We start from the raw sequence: 16,719 nt of genomic DNA on the forward strand, positions 1-16,719 counted from the left end.
AAATTTCAGTCTATTTAATTTTAGAGAGTCATAATTTACAAAAAAATAAATAGTTTTACTCTAAAGACAACAATTGTCTAGTATTAAGGTCAGCAATATCATTCACAGAAGTCCACATTCTCAGAGTGCTGAGTATTTGGGTCTGTCTCACTTGGGTTGCCTTCTTCCAGCATTTTCCTTTAAAATAAGACTAATCAGAACATGAGAAAAGTAACTTTTTTCCTCCCACAAAAAAATGAACATTCAACATAGGGCTTGAAAACCAGACTTAGTTGCTAATTGAATTGTTAGACCTCTCTGACACACAACTTTAAAAAAAAAAAGTTTTGCTCTTTTTAAACAACTGTAACAGAACAGTTTCCCACAAAATGTAAGAGTCAAAGCAGCAGCATGAAGGGCACGTTTCTTTGCTGTAAGGCTAACGGTCCTCAGCGTGGCAGAGCTGCTACAAAAGCCCAGACCTGCCGAAGCCGAGGGCGTTACGATTGGCACCGCGCCGAGCCCGCGGCTCCGCTCGCTCCTCGGCCCAGGCCCGCAGGCGTCACCAGGACTCGCCACCCAAGTCAGGAGTCCTGAGCGAAGGGGGCAAGATCCGGTACCGCGCTGCAACGCCAACTGCTGCGCGAACTCGGTCTGCAGTGATTGTCATTCTAGACATGCTTAAATACTGCTTTGAAGTTGACTGTACTTTGTCACATCAGCACGACTGACATGTTCTAGTGAACTTGCTGCTATTCACTGTAAACACATGAAACCTTTAGGAGAATGCATAAAAGCATTAACCATGTACAGTAAATGCCATAGTGAGAAAGTCTGGCACACGTTATTTCACAAGAAGAAAAATCTTTGGACTATAGTACTATATGCCACAAAATGTTCCAAGTGCATCCCACAATGGATGGCTCATCAAGTGAGGAATCAGCAAACAAGCAAATAACTAGCATTTGCAGAAATGTTTTAAATAAAAAACAAAGGGGGCTTCGGAACATAAGAGCAGATGAAAAGAAAAAGCTTTTCTGAAGTTCTCTGATGAATCACTCCGCCTTACATTTGAGCATATAATGACAGATTTCAGGCAAAAATTAAAAGTCTCTGAAGTGTTCTGCACAGTACATATGCCTCTCCTAAAGCTGGCTAAAATCAATGCTAAGGAGAACGAAAAAAGAACAAAAATTGCATTTTAATGTTACTTCCATCGCCGTGCTCTGGCTGACTTCTCTAGGTCTGAAACGGAGCTGTACGGTTCACACCAGCTCAGGGGAGGTCACAGTTCTCCAAATGTATCGCCTCCCTCTTCCCAATACGAATTAACCACACTCAAGTGCTATACCAAGCCTGAATCTTTGGCCATGCTATAGAAAATGCCTTTTTCCTGAAGTAGGTGGTCTGGGCTACCACACTCCACCACTTCTCCTCTGTCCAGGACTAAAACTCTGTAAAACAAGGAGAAAGAAAAAAGAGTGGTCAGAAGAAGATCCAGAAAGCCAACGAGCACAGAGGTGCGTGTACAGACACTGACTGTAGCGAAGCCATTACAAGCACAGGCAGTCCAGGCTGTAAGAAAGGACACAGGTTCTCAGCTCTCCTTCCCGGCCTCGCTCCAGATGCTCTGCCGGGTGTGATTTTAAGTGCCATCTTTACCCAGTCACTTGCAGGCAGCCACGAGACTTTTGGTGGAGCTCTGAGCCAGCCAGAAACCAGACGGCAGCGCTTCTCGTCAGGGGCGTGAGAGCCCCCAAGACCTCGCAGGGCCTGGGACAACCTTCCCGTAATAACTGCACCACATCAACTGATCTTGTACGGCTTCTGCTGACAAAATACCAACGCGGATGTAGCTCACGCAAAACAAAAGCGCGGCTGGGATTAGGAAGATTACACAGCAAGTCGCCACAGTCAGCTCCGAGTTCACGCTGCCTCGCTAACTGCCCAGGTCCCGCAGAGACGCCCGCGAGGCCCCTGGCAGGTGCTGCTGCCGCATGGTGCTACCCACGCCGCGACTGAACCAGGCGTCCCCCTGGTGACAGCACTGCCGGAGCGGGGCCTGGCGCGGGCAGCGCTCCTGCTCTTATCTTTCACTATTGACAGCACAAAGCTAAAAAAGTATTGACAGCTAAAAAAGTACACAAAAACCTTATCGCTGCTCGCTGTGCGCTCTGCCATTCTGCGATAAAAAGGACGAGAGAGCTTAAAACTGAAATTATGAGACAACTCCGCCCTCAACCACACCTTCGCAAGGCAGCTGAGGATGAGGGAGGCTGTATGTATTTAACCAGAAGCGATGGGAAGAGCAACGTCGAATGAACTTCAGACAAGCGCAGGACCTGCCCCTGTGATTCCTTACACTGTCTGTGCCTAGTTTAGGGTATGAGCTCCCTAAAGCTCCAATGCCTCTTCCAGTTGTGCCTAAATTAGGGCAAGACCCAGGAATAGACTCCTACCGTCGCCTCCCTCCCCTCCCCGGTTTGCCTGGGCAGGAAAGGCACAACAGCAGCGCGACGGAGGGATGAAGGAGCTCCCCAGGCCGAGCACAGCCACCACAAGCCAGAACATACACCTCCCCCATCAAACCCGGGATTCCAGCAGCTCTGCGGGGAGGGGGCTAAAACCACACTGGTGAACATTTAGCTAACGCAAAGGTGCTCTTTAAGTAGAGCACAGTGCAGGTCACGTGTGGCATTCTTCAAGATAAACGTGGTGTTACTTTACCTTGTGTAGTCCATGATTGTGTTCAGACGATGTGCTATAGTTAATACAGTACACTCTTCAAATTGAGACTTTATTGTTGACTGTATAAGTTTATCTGTTTCAAGATCAACAGCAGCTGTGGCTTCATCTAGAACCAGGATTTTGGACTTCCTGAGCAGAGCTCGTGCCAGGCACACCAGCTGGCGCTGTCCCACACTGCGCAGATGGGGTGGGAGGGTGGGGAAAAGAGTCAGAACAAGTTTGCAGTATTCATTTCGAAGCCCAGCAATTCCTTGTAAGAGCTCTTCTAAAGTAGAGGTGCCAAGAATCCAGCAAAATAGATAAGGTCAGTCTTACTACTTCACTGCAGAGTATCTAACAGCATCTGAAACTACATCCCCCTCACAATGGAAGTCTTGGCAACATCACAAGAGAATACATTAAACAGTTTCAATGTAACTGCATCAATGCAGTGGTGAGGCCTGGATTTCAAATGGTTTCTACAGCCTGAACATGTATCCCTGTGACGGTGCAAAAGGCGAGCTAGCGACTCCCTTAGAAAAGCTGCATCTGTTGGGCAGGAGCCATGGTAAGTTCAGAGCATCAGCTATAAATAGCGAGCTGCTGCTACTGGAGCCCTTTCCAAAACTGCCCACGCTGTCAAACCTTGCAGCATTCAGAGTATTTCTTAAATTACTTTGAATTCCCAAACTTGAGGGTTTAAAACATGTTGAATAAAGTCTAGTTGGTTGATTGCCTGGTTGTGCATTAAGAATCCCCAATTCCCTCCCCCAATTCCCACGCGGGGCAGGGGGAGCCCCCGTGGCACTGCTGTGCTAGGGCCGAGCTACACGCTGGCCGAGTGAGCCACACGGTTTCTGAAGTGGAGAGTCTGGCTGCAGACGGGAGGGCGTGCACACACACACCCCTCTCACGTCTCCTTTGGCCCTTAAGGTAATTTTCACAAGCACGGTTATTTGACGTACCTGAGGTTCTCTCCACCTTCAGCACACTCGTGATTAAGTTTATCAGGAAGGGACGATACAAAGTTTTTCAGGTGAGCCAATTCCAAAGACCTCCAAATGTCTTCATCAGAGTGTTGGTCAAAAGGGTCAAGGTTCATACGCAGAGAGCCAGAAAACAATATTGGATCCTACGCAGAAAGAGGTAATTGGCAATGTACACCGAACACGGCAAGCGCCCCAAAAATACTCCTTAGATAGTGAAAGGAAAAGAGCATGTCCAGGTGCCGTTGCAAGCAAGCTCATCTACTTTTTCCAATAACAGCAAGTAGTTGTCCCTCACCCTTATTCCTTTCACCTCCTGGGGGCCTGACCCCTGCCCTCTGCAGACTCCGGCACTCCAGACCTTTCTGTGAGTCAGTAACTCACAAATCCAGGAGAAAAAAAAAAAGGAAAAAAAAAACCAAACAAAAAAACCCCAGAAACCAAACAGCCAACTTACTTTTACTGGGCTAGTAAGTTAAAAAACAGGCACTCCCTGCCCAACCCTCTGTCAGCAGGGACTACTAGGTCAACTTTCCACTTCTTGGGGAATTACATCATCTGTAAATATTTCAAGAATCTTCAGCTGCAGTATTAATGACATGAATGTATTTTCTTCTTGAACATGAAGAAATACTACTTTGGAAATACTTCTGACCTAGTAGTGTCAGACTGATGCAAAGTGATCAAATAGGAGAAAGCAAAAGCCCCCCCAAGATTTCCAAAAGAAGTGGTGCAGAAAACCTTTTACAGGGTGCTCACTTGTTATGGCAGAGTGCTGCAACGGTGGTTTATATAACCACGTTTTATGGTCTGTCTTTGAATCAGAACAGGCAGGCAATAAAAGCTCCACAGTAAGAACAAGACGACTTGAGACTGTAAATCCAGTCCTTGTAAAGCCGTATTCCCAAATGTTTTGGACTATCTAACCCCCCGTTGCTGGGCTAGACTGGGATGGTTACACAGAGGTTCTGTGAGCGAACAGTAACACACACCTGGCTCACGAGATCCTGCCCAAGCCAGAGTGCTTCGTACAAAGGCCCAAAGAGCACGGCTCGAGCCTGAAACAGCAACGCAAAATCCCAATCCCTCACAACTAGACTGCGCAGTACCTTCGTTCCATTTCTAAACAGAATGAACCACCTAAAGTGAAAGTGGAAACTGATCTCTAGAAACAGTCCTGAGGGCCCTCCACAAGTGGAAATACTCAGATTTACTTCCCCTTTACTGGCCCAAAGAGCAACGGTCCCAGTTAACTACGGGACCCCGGCCAGGTGTCCAGCTGGGATGAGACCTGCCCACTCAGCTCCGCTGTCTGTCGCACTGAAGTGATCAGCGTGGGGCGCTGGCAAAGCCCGTGGGTGCAAAGGCCAGGGCTTTGCGTCCACATCACGACTCGGCCACAACCAAGCTCCTACTTGTTACCCAGCACAAGCTCATCAAAGCCAGTCCAGGAGAAACGCTTGGTTTCCAGCCCATGAAAGAGCATGCTGAAATGACTCAATCCCACAGCTATAGATCAGAGAAGGAATTAACATATTGTCCCCAGTACATTACTGTGTTGGGTTTGCGTGGCAGGGTTTTGGTGGCGGGGGGGCTACAGGGGTGGCTTCTGTGAGAAGCTGCTAGAAGCTCCCCCTGTGTCTGACAGAGCCAATGCCAGCCGGCTCTAAGACGGGCCCGCCGCTGGCCAAGGCCAAGCCAATCAGCGCCTCTGTGATAACATATTTAAGAAGAAGAAAAACACTTTGAGAGAGAGAGCTTTTGCAGCCGGGGAGAGGAGTGAGAAGATGTAAGAAACTCTGCAGACACCAAGGTCAGTGCAGAAGGAGGGGGAGGAGGAGCTCCAGGCGCCGGAGCAGAGATCCCCCTGCAGCCCGTGGTGAAGGCCATGGTGAAGCAGGCTGTCCCCCTGCAGCCCATGGAGGAAGGATGAGGGGGTGTAGAGATTCCACCTGCAGCCCGTGGAGGACCCCACGCCGGAGCAGGGGGAGGCACCTGAAGGAGGCTGCGGCCCGTGGGAAGCCCACGCTGGAGCAAGTTCCTGGCCGGACCGGTAGACCCGTGAAGAGGGGAGCCCACGCCAGGGCAGGTTTGCTGGCAGGACTTGTGACCCTGTGGGAGAGACCCCACGCTGGAGCAGTTTGCTCCTGAAGGTCTGCACCCCGTGAGAGGGACTCCATGCTGGAGCAGGGGAACGATGAGAGGAGTCCTCCCCCTGAGGATGAAGAAGGGGCAGAAACACCGTGAGATGAACTGACCGTAACCCCCACTCCCCGTCCCCCTGTGCCGCTGAGGGGGGGAAGGTTGAAGCCGGGAGTGAAGTTGAGCCCGGGAAGATGGGAGGGGTGGGGGGAAGTGTTTTAAGAGTCGATTTTATTTTCTCATTCCTCTACTCTGTTTTGCCTAGTAATAAATTAGATGAATTCCCTCTCTAAGTTTGGTCTGTTTTGCTCGTGACGATAATTAGTGAGTGATCTCTCCCTGTCCTTATCCCGACCTACAAGCATTTCGTTATGCCTTTTCTCCCCTGTTTAGTGAATGAGGGGAGTGAGAGAGCGGCTCTGGTGGGCACCTGGCCTCCAGCCAGGCTCAACCCACCACAATTACAGAAACAGCATTGTTACAAAACGGGTTCTGATAACGGCGAGATTTCATACCTACCTGTGGGATGATGGTGATCTTGAACCGCAAGTCATGGAGCCCTATCTTTGCAATATTAATTCCATCAATAATAATTTCTCCTTCGGCTGCTTCGTTAATCCGAAACAAACCTAAAGTAAGTGAGGATTTTCCAGCTCCCGTTCTTCCAACTATTCCAATCTGTTGGATATGAAAAAACAAGAACAAAAAGCAGTCAAAATCTGCAATCCAATGACAGAAATTTTCCTTTTTTCTAGAAAGGCAGATGGAATTGGGTAGAGCAGGCCAAGGTTTCCCTAATCCTTTGTTCATGCTTTACGGTTACAATTGCTGACTTGACATTTATCTTGTTTGAATTTATAGCGAAAATATACCAAAAGTACAGTTTCATACTGTACATTTTACTGTTAGACTGAAGTCTTCACCCTTTTTTTTTTTTTTTCAAATAAATGTAAAGGAATGCTACTTTGGTTGGTTGATAGATCTCGTCACCTGCCCTTTCTAACCACTGGAGGTAGTGTTCTGCCCATATCTGTACGTAGAACACAACTAAGGAAGCTGGACAGATCATCTGTCTTGCTGCTCCCTTTTATGCTGCCGTGCAAGATCGCACTATTATTAAAGCTCAGAGAATCCCCACAGGGCAGGGGCAGGATGCGTGCGAGTGCACATGTGAGGAAGCAGTAGGAGACGCTACGTATCACCATCAGTTTGGCCAGATCCAGAGAATCTCCTCTGAAGTCCCTGCAGAGTTTCCTGCAGATTCTCACCTTGCAACTTCTGCCTCACCAGATCAGGGCTTCCCCCCTCTACTTAGCAGCTCATTTTCTTGAGACTATAATTAACTTAATCTCTCTGCAACCTGTACTGCTCTCTGCTTACGGCACACAAATTAGCAAAATTTCCTGGGAAGGGGAGAGAAGACACATAAACCTCACTTCCTTAGGAAACCAGACCAAAAGATACTTCACAAGGCCCCTTAACAGTGTATCGTTATCTCATGATGCAGGACACACCTTGGCAAGGATAACAGCCCGCTACATCTGCCTATGACAGTGAGACAGACTCTACAGAAGCTCTTCTCACTCTTAAGGACCCAAGGCACACTACAAACAGGGTTAGACCTCTTTTGGCTTATGCATGCAGACTTATAAACAGTAACACTCTATTATAAATTCTGATTCATTACCTTCTCACCCCCATTTATGGTAACATTTATATTTTTCAGAACCAAATCCAAGTCTTCCCGGTAACGTAAACCATAGCCTCGAAACTCAACCTTCCCTTCCTCAGGCCAGGTACTGGCTGGGGCAGTTTGTTCAATGCTCCATTCCGCCTGAAAGAACCACACAAACATATCAGTTCCTCCTTCAACTGGACATGGGCTCAGAGGACTCAAGGATGACGGGGAGCAGAGATTCCCCTGCAGCCTGTGGAGGACCCCACGCCGGAGCAGGTGGAGGCACCTGAAGGAGGCTGTGGCCCGTGGGAAGCCCACGCTGGAGCAAGTTCCTGGCCGGACCGGTGGACCCGTGAAGAGGGGAGCCCACGCCAGGGCAGGTTTGCTGGCAGGACTTGTGACCCTGTGGGGGACCCCACGCTGGAGCAGTTTGCTCCTGAAGGTCTGCAACCTGTGGGAGAGACCACGCTGGAGCAGCTGGTGAAGAACTGCAGCCCGTGGGAAGGACTCACGTTGGAGAAGTTGGTGGAGGACTGTCTCCCATGGGAGGAACCCCACGCTGGAGCAGGGGCAGTGTGAGGAGTTTAACTGTTTAACTGAGACACAGGCACTAAGAGATTAACAAGCTGGTAAAGTAAACAGCTGCTGCCTCAGCCTCCCACAGAGGTGGGAGAGAACAGACCCCACTGCATTCACTGCCAGCGCCGAACAAAAAGGCTTTTAACTCTATAAACACTGGTCTGCTACCAGAACCTGAGAAAAAAACTCTAGGAAGGGTCTTCACAAGGTTTGGCTGCAAAAATAATGACTCAAGTCAGGTTCAAGTGACAGGCATGGCAAAGCAGCCACGGGGAACTCTGTTCTGTAGCCAAAAGGGGCACAAGTGCAGATGAAATGAGTTGTTAGGTGATCTGAATCAAAACAAAAAAAGCAAAACCTCTTTACATCCCACACTGAGAGCAAAAAGAGAAACACAAATAAAAAGATAATGTCTAAGCACTTAGGAAACCAAAATATTTGTACAGCTCCACTGCTTAGCCCAGGGCGGAACAGCACATTTCCTAAATAACACTGTGTAAGTATCAGCAGATACACCTCAAAAGCGTCCACAGGAACTACCCGCCAAGATACAGCCTGTCCCTCGAGGGAGGGCACCGACAGCACTAAGCTCCATCCCTCTGCTCAGAGGACATGCCCAACCCCAACCCGTCCCACCAGACCTCAGAACAGGGCACTGACTTCTACAGGTGTGGTGGGCATCTCAACGCACCTCCTTCTCCATTTCAGCATATTCTTTGACTCTTTCAACAGCAACAATGTTGGTCTCCAGCTCAGATGACATGCGAACCAGCCAGTTCAGGTATGCTGTAATCTGCAAGAAGAAAAGCAGTCTAGAAGCAGTTTACTCTAAATATGTTACCTGCAATAAATAAAAAACACTGAACAACCAAAGCACTGCAAGTTCATGGAATGCATAAACACAGACAAGATCTTGGCTAACCAGTGCTGGACCTTGCCTTTAACATGCAGGGGATGAGTCGTCTTAGCCACATCCCCTCACACAGGCAAGGTACAGAAGGAACTTCCCAGCATCATTCCAGATGCTATTTGTAGGTTTTTTTCCTCTTCCTATGTTCCTTAAATTAGTTTTCCCTCCAAAGCCATAGCAAGGTTCTGACTTTCTGATCCAGCCTTACAATTCAGAGGGTTGTTTTTTGTTGTTGTTTGTTGTTTGTTTTTTTTTTTTTAAAAAAAAAGGTAAAATTACCTGCAGCGAGTAGGACACTGAGAGGCCAACCAGTCCTGCGCTGAGTTTGTTGCGTGCGATCACTGCAAACAATGCTGCGAAGAGCACAATACAGTTCCCCACATACTCCAGACGGACAGCTAGCCACCTGCAAGACAGAAAAATGTAATGCATCTTTCCAGTAATTCACTCACAGCAAATTAGGAATGTGGCCAACCAACATTCTCATTCTGTCACACGTCTTGTTTTTGAAAAGATTAGTAAAATGGCATCTGCGTACAGCCAGCAACACAGGAACTGCAAGGTATCTGAGGTTCTGCTCCAGCAGCATGCAAACCTAGAGGCATCCAAAATTAATAAATCTTTCAAGTGCATAAATTCCTGTCTTAGTTCAGAAAGCAGCTGTGGTTAACATTGGGATCAATGAATCAATACTTTTAAAAACTATTACCCAGAAGTAAGGCAGGAACTCTCAGAAAGAAGAGAAATTCAGAAGTCATCTTAATTCCATCACCAAATTTAAGTAAAACATCTGTCAAACAGATATATCCACAGAGGCCTCCCTACCCTGGACAGATGTGCTGGGAGCTGCCATAGCTAAGGAGCACGGGCGGCAGAACCACGTCCTCCCTATGTAACTGTCTTTCAATACTTCAGCCCCGCCGTTACCTGTTTGCAACAATGCTCGGATAATAAGCTTTCTGATTTTCATCCACTTTCATGTCGTTCTGCTTTATGAAACGTTTCTGCTCCTCAAAGGCTCGAATGACGCTGACTCCCAGGAGGGTCTCGTTGAAGTGAGAATACACAGGAGAACGACTGACGGACTCGAGACGTTTGAGCTGGCGAGAAGTGGCCACATAAAACCTCTGCAAATCAGAGTATGAGAATTAGGGTTACATCCAGACCGGATATGAAAAGACAAAGCGAATCATAAAAGAGTTCCCTGCCATTTGGGCTGCTACAGGAACTCAACTTACACATAGGAATACATGCCTTCTCCAACACTTTCAGGCCTAGAAAGACCATTACATACACTCTGCTGTCTTTAAACAGCCACCAGTCAAACCATCTCATGCAAGAGCCATTTTCTCCTCTTTCCCTTCTCTGCGAGCTTAGTTCAACAGTGTAACACACACACATCACTGCCTTTAAGGTTTACTAGAGAATCTGTCAGGGTCCATTAATTCAAAGACAAAACCCAGCTGCTTCTCTCCAACCCGTACTGGCCCTACTGGATTTCCAAGAGTAAAGCAAGAGTGAAGCAAGCATACCCTGCCTACACAAGACCAGAGTGAAAGGCTGCCATCATTTCTCTTGCTCTGTAATCAGAAGTCTGATGAAACGGGCACATCAGCAATGCACACGTACCCCTCACAGCTACTCTTGTTTAGAAGCAAGGTTTAGAAAAGCCCATACATTTTCCATATTTGGGCTCTGAGCAACAAGCTAGATAAAATTTGCCTCAAAAGCTAATGGCATTTTTATAAAGCCTGCTTCGGTACTGAAGGACTACCTTCTGCACAGAAGTCACTCTACACCTGACAACGGAAGGAAATGCTCTGCTAACATCAGCTAATCACTAAACCATGCAAAGCACCATCAGTCAAGCATGACTCAAGTCAAACACATTAGAATTCATCCCAGTGCAGAGCCAGAAGAGAACTGTCTTCAGTAACGGAGGATGAGTGACTGCTGACCCGGTGCCCGCAGATAAACCCTACCTGCACAAACAAGTAGACAAGTCCCAGAGGTGGAATAATGACGGCAGCTATAGGTGTGGCCAGCAGAATGATGATACAAGCCCCAATCACGTTAAATGTCGAGCCCATGAACATCTTGATGATTGGTGGAATGGTGGAGTCAATGGTATCGATCTCCTTAGAGAAACGGTTCACCAGATTTCCACTGGGCGTACGTTCAAAGAAACTCATTGGAGATCTGAGGACATTGTGCAGCAGGTTAAGGTGCAGGTGTCGCGAAGCAAATATTCCCCCTATTGACACAACCATCGAGTAGCCAAACACAGCAATACCTGGAAAAGAAGACAGGTTTTAACTGCTTCCACCTCTCACATAAAATATTTTCCTTCATTTTGTCATCACTTAACATTAGCACATCTCTTGTACAATAATCCTGAGAACTGGGCTTCACTACAGGTAGACTGAGCAATTACCCCAAGTAATTAAAAATAAAATAAAATAATCAGTGAAAACGCCACATTTCCCTCGTGGAAGATGTTTCTCCATTACAAAATTTTGTGTGATATTTGAGCACTTTCCTTGAGTAAAGACCACTGAATTTTAAGGTGGCATTTCGTTTTTATTGCAAGATTTTTACAGCAATTCCGAAGCAGGGTACTCGGGGTGTTAGGTTTCATGGCAAACAAACTTTGACCACAAAGAGGACACATAAAAAGCCACGGCGCTGGCCTCCCCGCGGTGCCTCAGTGGCAACACCAGCTGAGCCAGGCCGTGGCCGCAAGGCGGGCAGCGTAGCCTTGGCCTCCTGCGCCAACCCGTCCCTGTGAACCAGGCTAGCACGGTTCCTTCACAGGCCAAGGAGCTGCTTCCTGGGTCAGATGTTTTGTCACCAGCTGCTGGCTCATCAGCCCCTGCAAACCACTTTAATTCTTGTTTTGTTCAAATGAAAGAAAACCACATTCACCAACTGAATAATTTTAGAAGTTGGTTTGTTTGTCCCCTTTTTTTTTTTTAAATCCACTCAAGTTTTTCCATCTTCCTACGAAGGAAGAAAAAAACCACCAAAAACCAACCCCACACAAATGTTTCGCAAACTGCCGCCGCCATTCTGGGGATACAAGGTCACCAAGAGCACTGGAAACATTCTGAACCAACTAATCTTAAAATAGGTAAGACCAAGCAAACCTTGAGAAATTCCCAGTGCTCCATACACTCCCAGTCTGACATTTGTGTACTGCTGTGTCCCATTGATAACAGGATCATCTGTCCATAAACTCAGCCAGTAGTTGGAAGCCAGGGAGGCTATATGATTGCACATAAAGAGGAAAATGCTCAAGAAAGAGATAAAGAGTCCAATTGCTTTCATGTAGTCCCAGTACACTGTTGCCTTTACCTGAAGACAGAAAGGGAAAAAAAAATATTCATTCTGCAGATTAAGTTTCAAACCCATCAATTCCCCCTATTTAAAGTCAGTATCCCTGCATCAGGCCATAAAACCACAACAGTTGTGCTCTGGAGCCACTGCTTGGGAACACAAGCTGCAAAGCGTTCTGCGGAGAGGTGCCAAACCCAACATCCCTCCAGGGCAGGCACACATCATCCTTCCCTTGTCTTCCAAGGGAAGGGAAGGGTAGGGAGAAACCTGCCTGAAGTAACACAGAGCATCAGTGGCAGAGCCAAACACTTCACTGAGGAGTTCCAGTTTTGGGCTTTTTTTTAAACCACAAGACTGTACAGCCTTTAATTAAATCCTCGCTCCACATGGCTTGTATCCTGTGATCTATCTTTAACCAGAGGATTCAAGCAACACTGCTAGGAGGTGTAACTGCCATTTTCCCAGGAACCTCACTCTCGGGTTTCTCAGAAAGCCCTGGGTATCCTGGGATTAGATACTTGTGTCTACAGTGGAAACTTGGCTTAAATTCATCTGAGTCAATTCCAGCTCCTTACACTGAAGGGCAGATTTCATGAAGTCACCTAATTTGTCACAACCTCTCTCCAAGAAATAGCTGCAAGGTTTTCATCTCTTCTTATAAACTTTGATGTGGTCAGACCCATCATCTTAAACAAAAGCTGTGGTGTCAGCACTCTTTCTGCATGCAAACCCGGGGCTCAGCTTTGGGAGCAGAGGGCACAGCCACACTTCCACAAAGTACTGCACAACAAGCACCGAGTCCAAGAACCCGCTCAGAGCTTTCTAACCCCGGTTACATGGTCTTTGGAAGCTATTTTCTTCTGAACCCTGGCAATTTTTCTAAAACTGAGAGTGAGTGCAGGAAGTGGGAAGAGGAGACCTTACCCTCCCGGTCTTCGCTGTGTCAGCCTCCGTCAGTTTCCAGGAATTCTTTTCAGCAAGCGGCTTCTGCAGCTCTGCTGTGCTGCTCTGGTGCGGTGGCTTCCCCGTGTCTCTGCTGTATGTTGAAGAGTTACTGAGTTGCCTGTTTGAAGACATTTATTTTGCAGTCTTAGCGTGATACAGGCCAGGTGTTTACTTCATAAATAGACTTGAACAGTAACAGTCCACAGCTCCAAGTCAGTGCCTTACATTATTCTGGCGATACTCAAATCTCCTAACCAGTCAGCATCAGGCCAGCGGTTACTAGTGCCTCCTCCTACCCTCACAGTGCGCTGCTAATCCTCCCTGATGGCGTTTGGTTCTCAAGAATCCATCTTCAGATACAAGTAACAGGCTACTCAAAGAAGTCTAGGTTGAGCAATCAAACTCTGGAAAGAAAAATGCTTGGTGATCACCAACCTCAGCCTTTACAAACCCTATCATCATATGCAGGGCAGCTGCTGAAGTGCAAAAAGGGTACCCATGCTGGCATCAATTGTACTCCCAGGCGCTCATTACCATCCAGAAATACAGTAGCTCTAGAGCACCATAAGAATATGGCATAGACCATGAGATTGATTTTGGGAAGGTTTAATCACAGCAACTGCCTTTGGCCTCTCTCAAGCATAACAGCAGCTGTAGTAGGTCAGACTAAAGGGCCGCTTAGCACTTCATCCCATCAGACAGCAGTCAGCCGCCGGAGCCTTGGGAAAGCATGGGAAAGCTGGACTAGCGAATGCAATGCTCTCCCTTTATGCGAGCCAAACCCACGGTATCTTGCTACAACACAATCGTTTCTTCAGGTAGAAAGAAAAGCAGCACAAGAGCCCTGTGCATGCAGACACGCATGCACAACAGTCCGTACCAGCAACCGGCGTGGGGCTGCAGCCTCAGAGGTTTGCGTGCCCAGGCGCTGGCCACTGGGGAGACTGGGGTCCAGGGGCAGCTGTTGGGCAGAGCGAGCGCCTGAGCCCAACTAGCCGGGGGACCCACCCTGCACATACACCTATATGGTATTCCACCGGGGAGCCTCCGTCCTGCTCAGCCAGAGGCGGGAACAGGATGAGGCCATTTGGCGCTGTGTTTGTGTGGGTGCTCTACGTGTCCGTGGTCCGTGTGGCCGGCCACGTACCCAGGAGGTGCGTGTGCGTGCTCTGCGCGTGCCTGCAGGGAGTACACCTTCAGCCTCGCGACTGCCGGACCGGGAGCCACGGAGCAGCAGCAGCCTCGCCTCGCTCGGGCTGCCTGACCCAGCACGGCACATTTTCCTCTAACACGTACCATCAACACCACATTACTCTTTGTCCATGACTGAGTAACAGGATGGAAAAGGGGGCAAAAGAAGGAGAAAAAAAGAAAAGAAAAAAAAAAGAAAAAAAAAAGAGACTACACACCTATGCATCAACTTTCCAGGGGCTTCGTTCACAAGGACTCCATTTTCTACAGGCTTTCCTTCCTTTCCAGATGGACTATTTGTATCTGAGGGGGTGAAAAAGGAAACATGAAAATGGTAAGCAAAAAGATACAAAGGTTTCATCTCAATCCTAAATGCCAGGCGCAGTCCTAACGTGCAAACAGAGAAGGAACACAAGTATGTACGCTAACAGATAACTGACCAGGTGAACCCGGCAGTTTAGTTCCACCCCAACAGGACTAGCTTGGCAAGACAGCAAACATTTTTCTATTTTTCTACCAAATATAGGTCACTAATAATAATGTATTATGAGGACGTACTTGATGTTAAAGCATGCCATACCAAATCACACTGTGATTCACTCTGTGGAAAAAGCCACAAACAATCCAACTACTCCTTTTCAAACCACATCTTTTACACGCTTAACTATAAATTATTTTCATTTTAGAAATGCAATGAGAAGACACTCTAGTCAACGATGGAGAAAAGCTGTAAGAACAGAAGGCGTGTGCTATTAACTTCGAGCCTTCCTGCAAAATCGAGCAGGGAGCAACATGCAAAAGCCTGGTGGTTTTAAGCAACCATAGGAATCAGATTAATTTAAGCAAGAGGTCATTCTATAAATGTCACTTCTTAAAAAAAAAAAACGTTGTTATCCCACAACATCCCATTTGTAGCAAGATGCTGCACACGAGACAATTGCCTAAAACCTTCCACAAAACCTGTCAGCTTGAAATATTAAGCTTTCTCCAAGCAACTTAATTCAGTGTAATACAGTGCCATGAGTAAAATTTCTAGGTTCAAATTATGTCATCATTTTCCTAATACAAACCAATGACTGACTCCTAAAAAATTAACTGTCAATTACATGGAACTCTATTTTCAAGTGTGAAAGTTAATTCAGAATTTGTAACAAAATAAAAGAATTTCGCATTTTAAAGGATTTATGCAAACAAAAAAGCCCACCTGCATCTATTCAAAAGATATGCAGGAAAATTTGCGTAGATCTAGAGTCAGAAGTTTTCATGTTTTTATACTAAAGCAAAATATATGCATAGAACAGTTCATCAATACATTAAGTGTAGACTGCTTGAACATAAAGCTGTTCCCTCCTGTGTCTGCAAACTGAACATTGGTTCATTAATATAAAAACCCAAAGCTAAACTGTTCGGTAGCAGAAAAAAAGCAGAAAATATGAAAAAGTAAAGAGTTCAGGGATGTAGTTCTTAATTTATAGGAATGAGAGCAAACCAATATGGGACTGCAGGTTATTTTAAGCTCTGGGCAGCATTTCTTTTGACAGGCTCCCATATGAAAACCAGCAAGTATTCCAGCATCGTATGGCTTTAAAGCGTCACTGAAGTTCTAAACCCACATGAATAAAACAAGACTGCAAATAAACCATCCTGCCACAACAGCTCTTAAATTTGATTGCGTGTTGTAGGCTACAAAGATTTCCTGCTTATACTGCATTTACCTCCGGAGAAGGAAAACCGCTCGAGATTGCCACAGTAAATCTGGCACGTGCACCTAGGGCACAGGCTCATCACTGAGGGCTCTGCTTAAAAACGTGTCCAGAAGTGATAAAAGGGAGCAGCTGCCAAGTACCACATGAGAACAAAAAGGACCTGCGGGGCTAAATCCTGAATGATGCCTCTCTGGGTATGCTCACTACACTCCTAAGTCCAGGGAGCATCTTTAAAGTTTAGTTAAAGCCTCCTCACGAAAGTGTTTGAGATAAAGAATTGCTGCTGCTGTCTCACCTACAAGCTGACACACCAACTGTTGTGGCATCACACAAACAAACAACATGCAAACCATGCTGATACCTTCCATTGTGCAGATGAAATTCTAATAATGACTCAGTCTCTTGTAAATGAACTGCAGCTACTCATATTACTCCAACCCAAGCACTAATACAAAGCCACATGGCACAAAAGCAGTTACCTGTTTCCAGAGGTTGAATCATTCCTTCTAACGAAGGATCTGAGTCTAAAAGTATATATAA

General features: G+C 46.8%; 1 protein-coding gene across 8 annotated transcripts in view; it reads right to left on the bottom strand.

Moving 5' to 3' along the window:
• The window catches only part of LOC129213033 (multidrug resistance-associated protein 1), a 61,209-nt gene continuing 44,490 nt past the window's right edge, over positions 1-16,719 (bottom strand). For 6 of the 8 annotated variants that reach the window (XM_054842336.1, XM_054842335.1, XM_054842338.1 and 3 more), the window contains 12 exons: positions 14,692-14,776; positions 13,262-13,400; positions 12,148-12,355; positions 10,984-11,294; positions 9,929-10,128; positions 9,281-9,407; positions 8,783-8,884; positions 7,522-7,668; positions 6,354-6,512; positions 3,672-3,838; positions 2,707-2,901; positions 1-1,433 (listed from right to left, as the gene is read on the bottom strand). In XM_054842336.1, the coding sequence (XP_054698311.1) occupies positions 1,325-1,433; positions 2,707-2,901; positions 3,672-3,838; positions 6,354-6,512; positions 7,522-7,668; positions 8,783-8,884; positions 9,281-9,407; positions 9,929-10,128; positions 10,984-11,294; positions 12,148-12,355; positions 13,262-13,400; positions 14,692-14,776 (1,949 nt within the window). In that variant the 3' untranslated portion in view covers positions 1-1,324. Of the gene's footprint in view, positions 1,434-2,706; positions 2,993-3,671; positions 3,839-6,353; positions 6,513-7,521; positions 7,669-8,782; positions 8,885-9,280; positions 9,408-9,928; positions 10,129-10,983; positions 11,295-12,147; positions 12,356-13,261; positions 13,401-13,507; positions 13,684-14,691; positions 14,777-16,719 lie in introns of those variants that run through there. The other 2 variants (XM_054842340.1, XM_054842337.1) reach the window with 2 other exon arrangements.

The sequence above is a fragment of the Grus americana genome, chromosome 15 (genome assembly GCF_028858705.1).
Source record: "Grus americana isolate bGruAme1 chromosome 15, bGruAme1.mat, whole genome shotgun sequence".
Classification (NCBI taxonomy): Eukaryota; Metazoa; Chordata; class Aves; order Gruiformes; family Gruidae; genus Grus; species Grus americana.